At 41.8% G+C, this 13,806-nt stretch overlaps 1 protein-coding gene across 1 annotated transcript in view; it reads left to right on the top strand.

The window, feature by feature from the left end:
• The first annotated feature begins 13,583 nt into the window (after positions 1 to 13,583).
• Positions 13,584 to 13,806, top strand: part of XBP1 (X-box binding protein 1) — a 5,496-nt gene continuing 5,273 nt past the window's right edge. Inside the window, 1 exon segment of the mRNA XM_008569828.1 lies at positions 13,584 to 13,775. Within this exon segment, the coding sequence (XP_008568050.1) occupies positions 13,584 to 13,775 (192 nt within the window).

Below are 13,806 nucleotides of genomic sequence, written 5' to 3' on the forward strand. Positions count from 1 at the left end.
TGAAGGAGCTGCAATCATTCCTTCACTCGCTGCACTCTGTCTAGAGCTGCCTCGGGTCAGTGTCCAAAACTCTGAGTCAGTGTGTGCTCCACACATCACGTGCTGAGGAGGCTATTTGTGAGCAGGTAGATCCCAAAACAGGTTTGTTCCAGTTGCTATCACCCTCCTTTAGATACCTAGACAGATTCCAAAAGTGGAATCAGAATGGCTCAGGCTGAGATGGGCCATCTTTGTTCTGGAGCCTAGAGCTAGAATTTAAAAAAGCTCCTTACTGTGTTCCTGGCACACTGCTAGTTTGCTTTTGTGCACCTTCCTGCCTTTTCAGTAACAGTATTTTGGGGGAACACATTGTGGGTCCTAAGGACTATAATACATTCTATAATTCTGGAATTAAAGGATGGAAAACACAACCCGTTTTCAAATGGAAAATATTTTGTTTTATGTAAAACACCAAAGTCACACTTTACTTATTTTATTTTATTTTATTTTATTTTTATTTATTTTGTCAATATACAATGTAGTTAGTTATTGTGTCCCATCACCAAAACCTCCCTCCCTCCTCCCTCTCCCCCTCCCACCCAGATGTGTCCCCTCCATTTTCTCGTTGTAAGAGCTTCAAAAAAAAGAAAAAAAAAAAAAAAGTTGAGGTTGTTAAATCCGTGGCTCACTCGGGAGAGTGCGGTGCTGATAACACCAAGGCCCCGGGTTCGGATCCCATATAGGGATGGCCGGTTCGCTCACTGGCTGAGTGTGGTGCTGACAACACCAAGTCAAAGTCACACTTTAAAGTTGCAGATTCCAACCTCCTTTTTCCCAGACCCTGCTGCTTCACTCACCTTGTTAGATGCAAAGCAGCTCCCACAGCCGCCAACCCCCAGTTATGGGGTAATCCAAACTCCACCCCTGGAATCTTACCATAGGTCATGGGTCTATGTATTCAGCACATGTTTGCAGTCCTCTGCTGGGAATTTTATTCCAGGTCACATTAGCAGAGTTGGGGGAGGGAACAACTGGAGAAAACTCATCTAGTGTCCATCACTATGACATTTTTCATGCTTCACAGACACTGTCCCTGCTCGTGACCAGTGATCAAATTTTATGCTTACTTAGGCATATTTTAAAGACTTGGATATTCTATTGACCCACTTAGTCTTCTGGGAACTCCTTGTCAAACTGTCAAACTTCTTGGCTAGCAAATATCTACAGATGGAAGAAAGAATGAGATTAATAATAATAGTAAGAAGAGTTTGGGAATGCCTGTTGACATTAGAGTGGACTGCCCTCAATAATAATAATACTTAACAGGTATTATGTGCTTTCTTTATGTCATACACTGTGTTGAATACATTATCTTATTGAGTACTCAATTCTCATTTCAGAGACAGGGAAACTGAGGCTCTGAGAGATTAAAAAGCTTGCCCAAGGTTACCCAACTAATATGTAGGAGGACTGAAAACCTACCCTATGTCTGTCTGTTTCACAAGCCATCGCCCCTAGCCCCCAGGTTGCAGGGACTGTTCTTACAAGGTCTGGGATGGAAGAGGAATGGTCTTCCTGCATTCTCTGAAGCAAACATAATTCTACATCCTCCTCCATTCCTGAAGCTTTCTCTTCTCATATTCCCTTTATTCACCAAACCAGAGTTTCGTCTACATTTTTCCCAGCTGGCTCTTAGAACCACATAAATCCTGGCTGTTTCATGAAAAAAAAAATTATGAGAGAACAGAAAAAGTACAGCTTGTTGTCTTTCCCCACATGAATATCAGATGTGCAAAGTCAGCCATAAATAAAAGGGAGGATTTTTTAAAAAATGATGAGTCCCTAGACCATTCTCAGGAAATCCACTCTCCTATGAGCCAAGTCACGTGCAAACTCATGGCATCACCGAAAAGCAAAGGTGGGGGGATTCAGTTGTGGCCATTTTGGAGTCAAAACCCCAGGTTGTGTGCCTGGGAAGGTGAACTTGAGTAAATTCAGCTCTTCAGATAAATATTGTTTACTGAAATTAATCATGAAATATTTTGCAAAAATAGATGTGCTATACAGAGACTAAGTAATCAAAACCAATACAGGATCCTGGAACAGAAAAAGGACATTAAAAGAAAAAGTGGTGAAATCCAAATAAAGTCTAGAGTTTAGTTAATAAATGTATCAGTGTTGGTTTCTTAATGTTGACAAATATACCACGGGAATGTAAGCTGATAACATTAGGGGAAACCGGAACTGGGTGAGGGGTGTACAGGAATTCTCTGTTCTAGCTTTGCAACTTTTCTGTAAATTTAAATTGTGTCAGAATAATAAGTTTATTTCAATACCAGTGATATTATTTCTCCTAGTAGTAACGAAGGGGGCTTTGGCACTTAAACTTCTTTCAAGCAAGATAAAACTCGCCAGCACGCCACCACCCTGCCCCTCCAACCTCAGAGTAAAGAATACCAACAATGGAGACTTTGTGCTGTCTTTAAAAAGACAAAACCAAATGCAGAGCCATTTGCTGTTCCAGGTCAATGCCTAGTGAAAAAATAGACATGCCATACCTTTGCACTTTTTAAACAAATCTTTCTCTTTTGTTGTTGTGCCCTTTTAGTCCCTGTTTAGTCGACTGGGCAAGCGAAAGCAGCGTTCTGCAGAAGCCAAAGGAGGATTGGATTTCTTAAAACCTAATACACACGAGTGAACTTCAGGAAGTGTTGCAATTCTTTTCCAGAAAGGGTTGGGCAGCCACAGGATGGAAGAAAATACTCATCAACATGACCAGGAGGATTTCCTGCTCATACACTCTGGGTCTCATTACTCAAATGATTCCTAAATGTCCTTTAAAAAAAAAAAAAACATACTAATACAATTAAAGAAAACCATTAAGATCAATAGTCCTAGCACACCAATATGACTTCCTCTATTTCTAGAGGGTAATGAAATCCTATGCACCGAGGTTGGTTTCTTAGTTGTGACAAATGTACCACAATCATGTAAGATGACAACATTTAGGGAAATAAGAACTGAGAGGAATGGGGCCGGCCCGGTGGCGCACTGCTATAGTGCACTGCTTGGGAAGCGTGGCGGCGCTCCCGCTGAGGGTTCAGATCCCACATACAGACTGGTTCCTGCTCACTGGCTGAGCGAGGCACGGGAGCAACACCCGAGGGCTGCGATCCCGTTGCCGGTCCCGGTCCGGTCCGGTACGGGCGCGACACTGAGGGTTGCGATCCGTTGCCGGACACGGAAAAAGACAAAAAAAAAAAAGAACTGAGAGGAGTGTACATAGCACTTTCTGCAAGATAAAGATTCAACTTTGATTCCCTTAGGGAAACAAAAATATTGTATTAGAAACTTGCTCTTTACTTTCTTCCAAATCATTAAGAGTTTTTCATTTTTCATTGTGAGAATTAAAAAGGCCATTTTGGGCTGGCTGATTGGTTAGCTTGGTTGGTTAGAGCTTGGTGCTGATAACACCAGGGTCCAGGCTTCAATCCCTGGACTGGCCGGCTGCCAAAAAATAAAAAAGTTTAAAAAATAAAAATTTAGAAGAAGTTGTTTTAAAATTTTTGCTTTCCTTTTTCATTTTAGTCGGGGTGAGCAATGTGGCACTTCCTTGCTAGAATCTGCTTCTTGACTACAGCATGGGAATCTATAAAATACAACACCAAGCAAAGACATGAGTCTTTAGCAATGGGTGCCAAAATCATGGCATCGGGAAGCCAGAATTCCTGAATCCTATTCCCATTCTTCTCCCGAGTCACTTTTAAATCTATTTATTCAATAAACAGGGAGATAGAGGGACGATTCAGATGTAGTCTCTACCTTCGAGGAGCTTACAATCTAATGTGGAGATACAGACAGGTGAACTTGAACCACCAAGTGTCCAAGGTGTTATGCTGGAAGTCTGTGGGGGACTGTGTGGGAAGAAAGCAGATGCAGATTGGAGTGATGTTTGATGAGTTTAGAGCAGTGATCTTCAACTGGGGGAGATCTTGGCCCCCAGTAGACATTCAGCAATGTCTTGGGACAATTTTGTTGTCACAACTTGGGGAGTGGGGGTGGGGTGCGACTGGCATCTGGTGGGTAGAGGCCAGGGATGCTGCTAAACATCCTACGAGGCACAGGGCAGCTCCCAACACAAAGAATTGTCCAGCCCCAAATGTCAATAATGCTGAGGTTGAGAAACTGTAGATTAAATAGAGATAAGAAATGGGATTTGCCGGGCAAATTAAGGGAAGAAGGACATTCCAGGAAAGCAGTAGGCTTGGAGCGCAGGACAGATAGATAAGCTGGAGAAGAAATCGATAACCTTAAACTGATTATTTCTTCCCTTTGAACCTCAGGTTTCCCATCCACAAAATAGTAATGCTATAATGCTAAATGACTCATCTCTTTTTCTGGTATCAGAAGAAAGCGCCGCGGATAAAAATTATGCCCCTGGCAACCGCCTGCTTCCAGTTGCCCTACTCAAGCACACTCGTTCCTCAGCAGTGCTCGTAACCCATTCTGAGAACAACAAAGACGATGTTTGGGAAGCCTAGCTCAGGACAATGTCAGGCAAAAGTGCCAGTGAAAGTGAGGGCTGTGTTTCGTGGCAGGTAATGAGAACCCAGCTACCATGGTATTTATATTTCTCATGTAACTTGGAATCTGGAAGGGGGTCTAAGGCTAGATGGCCACTCCATGACACCATCAGGAACCCAGACTCCTTCTATTTTTCCCCTCTGACGTCCTTAACATGTGACTTTCTTCCTCATACTTGCAAGACGGCTACTGAACCTTCTCAGCCTTTGGAACTTTCATCAGCATCCCAGGCAAGAAGTGGGGAAAGGAAGAAAAGGGCAATAGGCAAAAGGTGAAATGCTTCCCAGTTGAGTCTCCTTCATTTAAAAACTTTCTTGGGGGCCGGCCCCGTGGCTCACTTGGGAGAGTGTGGCACTGGTAGCACCGAGGCCGCGGGTTCCGATCCTATATAGGGATGGCCGGTGCTCTCACTGGCTGAGCGTGGTTCTGACAACACCGTGCCGAGGGTTGCAATCCCCTTACCGGTCAAAAAAAAGTTGTTTTCCTTGTGTAGAACTTCCACTTATACATTGGCCTGAACTGCATTACGTGGCTATCCTTAGCTTCAAGGGAATCTGAAAGCTGAGTGTTCCCAAGTGGACACCTTGAACAAAATAGATTTTTTTTTTTTAATAATAAGGAAGAAAAGTAGAATAGATGCTGTTACATAGGTTACTAGAAATGTTGCTTTAGTGTCTTAACATAAATACATTCCAGGCTTTTTTTTTTTTTTTGTCCTTTTAGTCTTTTTTCGTGACCAGCAACGGGATTGCAACCCTCGGTGTTGCGCCGCACCGCGACCAGCAATGGGATCGCAACCCTCGGTGTCGAGCTCGCACCGCGCTCTCTATATGGGATCCGAACCCCTGGCGGGAGCACCACCGTGCTCCTAAGCACCGCACTCTACTGAGTGCGCCACTGGGCCGGCCTCATTCCAGGCTTTTTTAATGACTCCAAGATAGACCAACCTGATGCTGAATTCTGCTTTCAACAAAATGGTATTATATAGCAATCTTCCAGAGCAATTTAAAAGATGCTTTGTCATTTAAAGCATATTGCAGACAATCTAAACATTTAATAATGATTCAAAGATTTATTGAATGCCTATGATGTACTCAGCACTATAGTAAACGTAGAAGACCACAAATAACTGTAACCATGCCTTCTGCTTCTAATGAGCTTGCTGAAATCTAGTTGGAGAAAACATACAGCATAAACAAATGAAATGTTGGGTAACAATGAAAGAGTTAAATAACAATCTGTGATAGCAATATAAGAAAGCAGTATATTGCTGGTGGGAATGTAAAATGGTAAAACCCTTTGGAAAACTGGCAGTTTCTAAAAAAGTTGAACATACATCTACCATATGTTTACTCCATATGCAATGCAATTTCACTCCTAGATATTTGCCCAAGAGAAATGAAAATATTAAGATTTCTTCGACACAGAGATTTGTACCAAATGCTCACAGCAGCTTTATTTACAAAAGCTGAAATCTATAAACAATTCCACTTTAAAACCTGAAACATAATGGTCTGTCTCACTCTGAAAGTAAAATGGGGTCAAAATTTGGGAATATTCTGAGTTGAAAAAACATGTGTACTTGGTTGGGAGGAAAGTTCTCTATGAGATCAATCTTGTTAATTATACTATTCAAATCTTTTTTGTCCGCTCCAGCTGCTAATTCTGAGAGAAGTGTATTAGTCTCTCCTTGTGTTTGTGGATTGGTCATTTTCACCATTTGTGTTGTCTTTGTTTCATACATTTCAAAATTATGTTGTGATGTTCATAAAGATTTATGACTGGTAACTTGTACCTTTAATCGATACCAAATACCTTTCTTTGTCCTTTTTAATGCCTTTACTTTAAATTCTATTTTGCCTGATATTAATATTACTATATATGCTTTTTTTCCTGTAAATCTTTGCCTGGTAAGCCACTTTCCTTTCTTATATTGTTTTGTTTCGTGTGTATCTCTTACAAACAGCATGTTGGATTTCGTGGAGGGTGTTTTTTCTTTTTCTTTTTTTCCTTTGGATTTTGGGTTTTCACTCAATCAGAGCCTCTGTCTTTTTTTTTTGTCCTTTTTGAGACCGGCCACACTGCGCTCAGCCAGTGAGCACTGTGAGCGCACCGGTCATCCCTATATAGGATCCGAACCCGCGGCGGGCGCCACACTCTCCCGAGTGTGCCACGGGCTCGGCCCAGAGCCTCTGTCTTTTTTTTTTGTCCTTTTTGAGACCGGCCACACTGCGCTCAGCCAGTGAGCACTGTGAGCGCACCGGTCATCCCTATATAGGATCCGAACCCGCGGCGGGCGCCACACTCTCCCGAGTGTGCCACGGGCTCGGCCCAGAGCCTCTGTCTTTTAAGAAGAGAATATAATCCATACACATTTATTTTTGATTTGGACTTATTCCTACCACATTATTTCACATTTCCTACTCACTGTATTTCTTGTGTTTTCCCCTTTTCTTACATTTTCTGGAATGATGGTTCATTGTTCTCTGTCTCTCTCACTCTCTCATTCTTGCTCTCTCCTAATGTTTTGGTTCTATTCTTCTATTACAATTATCTTAAAACTTTTTTGTTTACATGGTCTCTAAAATAATTTAGTAAAACTATATATCCCCGACAAAGACTGTTTGGCCAAAACTTTAGTCAGGCTCCTGAACCTTCTCCTAGGTCCATCTGTACATTTCCTTGTAAAATCTAGTTTTAGCAAGAATCCTGCTAAGTCAGTTTAGCAAGAACCCCCCACCCTCAATATCTGATCATCCTCGATATCTGATCAGGTTCCTCATCCTCTTCCAATCCCCAGATGATGTCTGATCGCTCTGGCCTTCCTCCAGCAAGATTCATGTTAGGTTAGTTTAGCCAGAATTCCCCTTGCCCCTGATGTTTCCTCTTCATAATTTTTTATCCACTGATCCAACCCTGCTCCTTAGCTATAAACTCCAACTTGCCCATGCTGTATTTGGAGTTCAGCCTGATATCTCTCCCCGACTGTAAAACCCCATTGCAGTGGTCTCTACACTTATTGCAATGGTCCTGAATAAAGTCTTTCTTACTATGCTTTAACAAGTGGCACTGAATAATTTTTCCTTTAACACCCCTCACACATTTTTAATTTGACATCTAAAATTTCTCATCACAAGCATAAATAGTTGCAAAGGATGTCATTTCTAATGCTACTAGGAGTATTGACATTTTAAAATAAAACTTTTGTATTACCCTTCTATTTTTTTTTTTTTTTTAAAGATGACCGGTAAGGGGATCTTAACTCTTGACTTGGTGTTGTCAGCACCAGGCTCACCCAAGTGAGCTAACTGGCCATCCCTATATGGGATCCGAACCCGTGGCCTTGGTGTTATCAGCACCGCACTCTCCCAAGTGAGCCACGGGCAGGCCCTGTATTACCCTTCTAAATGTGTTGAATGGAATCTAAATACTATAGTTGGTAGCTGGTAAATACCAGCCCCATCATCACACATTTTAAAATAGGAGCTGAGGATTTAGCTAAGAATTGCTGGCTAGGGTTTGGGGTTGGGAGTTGGCACATTCTGGGGATGAGGACTGAACCAGTTCTTGCTAATAGATTGGTTACATACTTTATATACATAAGGATTTAGTAAATAAGTAAGCATAGTAAGGGTAATAGGAGCCTGTTTTCTCATTGTCAGAGAATGAAGCTTTTAAACTATGAAAAGAGGGAAAGGCTAGAATAAACTCTTTGGGTGTTGGATTAGAATTGGAGTTATTGGTATGAACTCATGAGTTTTTAGTGTATGCACGCATCTATACCTATTTCTATATCTTTCTATACATGTGGTAGGAATGCACATACACACACATATATTTCCTAGTTCCATCCACTAAGAGAAACTAGAAGCAATGACATCCTAGTAGCAATAGCATACCTAGTGTCCAGATCTTTGTCACTAAATATCATTCTCCGCTAAAAGGAGCCAGAGCTTGTTCGAGAAGTGGCAAATTCCAGGGCTGGACCTGAAAAATAATAGATGAACTTGGAGTATCTTGTACCAGAACATAAGGAAGCACTCAAAGAATTATGGGGACATGTCAAAAAGGGGCTCGCATACATGCTACAACATGGATAACCTTGAAGACACTACGCTAAGTGAAATAAGCCAGCCACAAAAGGACAAATAGTGTGTGATTCCACTTATATGAGGTATCTAGAGTAGTCAAATTCATAGAGACAGAAAGTACAATAGAGTTACTGGGGCTGGGATGAGGGGAAATGAGAAGTTATTTAATGGGTATAGAATTTCTGTTTGGGATAATGAAAAAGTTCTGGAGGTAGATAGTGGGGATGATTGTACAACATTGTGGATGTACTTAATGCCACTGCACTGTACATTTTAAAATGGTAAATTTTATGTATATTTTATCACAATTTAAAAAAGGAGGGCTCCCATTGGCCAAGTCTAAGACAGTTTGAGAATCAAAATAAATAATATAGACATAGATTTTCACTCATGGAGTAAAGTAGAACTTTATGAGTTGATACCAATACAAATAGATAAATAAATACATAAGAAGGGAAAATTCTACCTTACAGTAGAATTCCAAGTACAATTCAGTGGCATTAAGTACATTCACATTGTTGTGCCACCATCATCACTATCCACCTCCAGAACTTTAAATACCTTTCCACAAAATACTTTTTATTAATAAGTATAATACTAATTAACTTCACAGTGGAGAAACTTGGCAGACATCATCTTAATCAACTGGTAAAAGTTACCTTCACTGGTTATAGGACAAATAGACATCATGTGCCTCCTGATATGATGCACTGAGTAGAACACAGCATCGCTTTTGTGCTAGTCCTGCTCCAGATTCATGAATCAGTGGAGAAATAGCACTTATTGCTTGAATTTGACAAGGTTCACCATCAATTTATTCTTTAAAAAAAATTTTTTTATTAAGAAACGTTGTTTTGGGGCTGGCCAGTTAGTTCAGTTGGTTAGAGCATTGTGCTGATAACACCAAGGTCCAGGGTCCTATCCCTGTACCAGCCAGCCACCAAAAAACAAAGAAGCGGCTATTTTTTAGAGCAGTTTTAGGAAAGTACGGAAAGTACAGAGGGTTCTATATACGCCTGTCCCCACACATGCACACCCTCCCCACTACTGATATCCCCCCACCACAGTGGTGCAGTTGTTACAGTCGATAAACCTCCTTTGACACATCATCATCACCAAAGTCCATAGTATACATTAGGTGTTGTACATTCTATGAGTTTCGACAAATGGATAATAACATGTACCCACCACTGTGGTATCATACAAAATAGTTTCACTGTGCTAAAAATTCTCCTTTAAAAAAAAAATATATATATATATATATATATACATATATATATATATATATATATATATAAATGACCAAAAAACTGTTCCTATAATTAAGTGGATGGGGATGGAAGGTGTTTTGTTATAACAATGTTCTTCAATTCTTTGAACACCTTTTGAGTTAGAAGCAAAGTCACATAGTGAGCTATCGTCAGAAATTATTTTTGTTGGGGCCGGCCCGGTGGCGCACTGGATAGTGCGCCGCTTGGGAAGCGCGGCGGCGCTCCCGTCCGAGGGTTCGGATCCCACATACAGACCGGCTCCCGCTCACTGGCTGAGCGAGGCGCGGGAGCAACACCGAGGCTTGCAATCCCGTTGCCGGTCCCCGGCCCGGTACGGGGGCAACACTGACGGTTGCGATCCGTTGCCGGACACGGAAAAAAGACAAAAGACAAAAAAAAAAAAAAAAAAAAAAAAAAAAAAAAAAAAAAAGAAATTATTTTTGTTGAGCTCTCGGCTGACAACTCAATTCTGTTTTCCATGAACTTTATTGGAAACGAAGAATTAGAACCACTGGAGTTGGAAAGGAATTCGATACTCAGTAACAAGGGTCATTTCCTTTCTCAATACCATCAGTAATAGCTGGACCCATCTACTTGTTTGGAGCCTTAGAGGTTTTTCTATCTCAGGGCAATGCACCTCAGGAAGATTAAGCCTGGATGAGAAGAGGGTCTTCCCTTTGCAGAGTGAGGTAATGGTGATTGTGAAAAGAGAGGTGGGGAAAAAAGGCACGGTTTTCTGTAGCAAATGAATTGTGGAAAAAGATTTTTTCCATATACCCACATTCACATTTGACTTGGAAAGTTGTGTGCCCTTAGGTGTACACGCGAGACAATTCTAAAATTACTATTAACACAGCAATGTATGCTAATAGTGTCTGGGATTAATCATTTTGTCTACCTTTTCCCTGAACAACGCAAGAATCTTAGCATACATTTATTTTCCTTCCTCTCCTCTTTACCTGTGCCATCTCCCACATTAAAATGATCTAGACCAGCGCTATCCAATAGAAATATAATGCAAGCCACTCACGTAATTTAAAAATTCTAGCACCCAATTAAAAACAGAAACAAGTAAATTAATTTTAATAAACCAATATTTAACCTCAAATATCAAACATACTATCATTTTTTTTCCCCCTTTTTGTCTTTTTTCGTGTCCGGCAACGGATCACAACCCTCAGTGTCGCGCCCGTACCAGACCGGGACCAGCAACGGGATCGCAACCCTCGGTGTTGCTCCCACACCTCGCTCAGCCAGTGAGCGGGAACCGGTCTGTAAAACATACTATCATTTCAGCATATAATCAATATGAAAAATGATCAATGAGCTATTTTACATTTTTTATACTAAGTCTTCAGATCCAGTATGTATTTCACACTTGCAATCATTTTTTTGGTTTTATTTTTTAATTGTGATAAAATACACATAACATAAAATTTAACATCTTAACTGCTTCTAAGTGTACAGTTCAGGGGCATTAAGTACATTCATGTCGTTGTGCGAGCATGCAGCACATTCAGACTAGCCACATTTCAAGTGCTCAACAGCCACACATGGCGTGGCTACCATATTAGACAAAGCACTTCTAGAATTTGTTTCAGATCGTTGCTTTTTAAAAACATATATATCGACATTTATTTAGATTGAATGTTTTACTAATTTACTTGCTTATCACTGTTTCTTGCATTTCATAAGGGCTGAGAACTTTGTATGTTATATATTTTACAGCACTTATCACAGGTGTCCAGTAAACGTTTTAAACCATTAATGACATCTGATGCAAGAATTATCAGATTAATCTTATAGGGAGGATATGAAACTGTTCAAGGGTTTGGACTTGAGTGTTGGACAGCAATCTGCAGTGGGTCAAATGACCGTTTTAGTATAATTTAAAACGTTTGTCAAAAAGCCTTGAAAAAAAAAGGCCGGGAAGTGAATTTCAAGATTCCATTTCTATGCCATTAACCACGACCAAAATGCAATCCATCGACTTTCTCCTCTTCCCCAGGATCTTGTGCCTTCTCCACAGGGTTACCCAATTTACACTCTGCTGGACTAACAGGAGCCTCATGAATTTTCTTTTCATGTATATTCTTTTATCTAAATGGTTTAAATTTCTTTTAGTTTCCCTGAGATTTCTTACACAGTGCCAGACATTCTCATGGCATCAATAAATGTTAACTTAAATAAAAGGTTGCATGACATAATTAATTACATGACCTTTCTCAGAGCCTCTTACAGCTTTCCAAGGTCCTTTAACATAAACCTTTAAGTCTCAACCAGAAAATACTTCCAAAGACTTCTTCCCAAAGGTCCCAGAGGCCAGGAGTGAGTCTCCAGACATCTGGAGGCACATTTGAACCCAGGTAACTCAAGGCTGATGAAAGTTTAAAAAGTAGGCAGGTGTCTTTGTCCTGCAGGAAGTCTGATCACCCCCACCTCTTTTCCAACCCACAGAACGGCCGTGTACTCATGAGCTGCCAGCCCAGCTTAAAGAAATAGTCGCTGATTTCCCTCTGCCAACGTGGAGGAAGAAAATACATGATAAAAGACGCATCACCCAATCCTGGGAATAACAAAAACCTTGTCCCTTTAAAAGGCCTGAATATGAAGAGAGGGAATTTCTTTTAGTTCCTTCTTCCCATCCTGTTTCCTCCCTACCAAAATAAAATTGAAATGCTAATCTGACCACACCACCTAACAATTACTCAGAACCCTGCTATCTTAACATTTCACTTTTTGCATGTCTTCCAACTACCAGCTACTAATCTTACCAATCTTTGCATCTCTAGAACCTAGAATAGTGCTGAGCAGAAAAGGAAGCAATAAGTAGTTGTTAAAGTATGGCTTTGTAATTAATTCTAGAGAACTTAACATTTTGTAATTTGCTTCAAAAAAGTGAACGTGCATATGTGGGGAGTTTTGTCGGGTTTCTCCACTCTGATATTTGTGTGTCTAAACTGCTCCCCTGCTGTTGTCTGGAGGCTCCTCTTGCTCCCAGCGCCAGAGCAACGCGGCAGGAGGGAGCTCAGGATAAGCCCCGGGGTCTCCATTTGTGCACGGGACATTTTCTTGTCTCTTCATTAAAAACTAATAACGTACGCTCATAGTAGAAGGTTCGGAAATGCAAAGAAAAACTAAGTTATATGTATTCCCACCATCCGGAGGTAACACCTATCGTTTATTAAGCCCTCACTATTGCTAAACTTGGTTTTTAAACGCGCGATCTCATTTCTAGACTTTTCGAAGAATTTCTTTCCAGGCTTTTTTCTAAAACAAAGCCGGATCTGCGCTTTCTCTCGACTTTCCACTCCACTCGGGGCCCGAAGTGGCGCACCAGATAAAATGTCGTCAAGTCGTAATGCTGAGGTAATAATCTGTTAGTCTCGTTAAAATTCGTCAGTCTGGAAATCTCTCGGTTTGGAATTAAATTCTGTCATTACAGGTGAAAATGTGTCGGCCCAGTGGGGAGAATCCGTTTGTTAAAAAAACTCTCTGCCTCGCTCCAGGCCCCTCCTGCACGAGCGCTGACCCCCCGCACCAGCCACATTAGCGCCTCGCCGGTCGCCCGAGCGGAAAATGCCCCCGGATCCCTCTGCCGGGGACAGCGGCCGCCACGCTGGACACCCTGGCCCCGCCCCCAGAGCCCGTCGGACCAATGGACGCCGAGATCGGCCTTGGGTCACGAGGCGCTGGCCAATCGCGAAGGGCCACGACCGTAGAAAGGCTGGGCGCCGCGGGGCCGGCCACTCGGCAGCGGCGGCGCGCACTGGCGCACACGGTCTCTGGCCATGGTGGTGGTGGCGGCCGCGCCGAGCCCGGCCTCCGGGGCCCACAAGATACTACTTCTGTCCGGCCAGCCCGCCGCCGCCGCTGCCGCC

This window comes from Galeopterus variegatus, unplaced genomic scaffold, assembly GCF_000696425.1.
Source record: "Galeopterus variegatus unplaced genomic scaffold, G_variegatus-3.0.2 Scaffold535, whole genome shotgun sequence".
Classification (NCBI taxonomy): domain Eukaryota; kingdom Metazoa; phylum Chordata; class Mammalia; order Dermoptera; family Cynocephalidae; genus Galeopterus; species Galeopterus variegatus.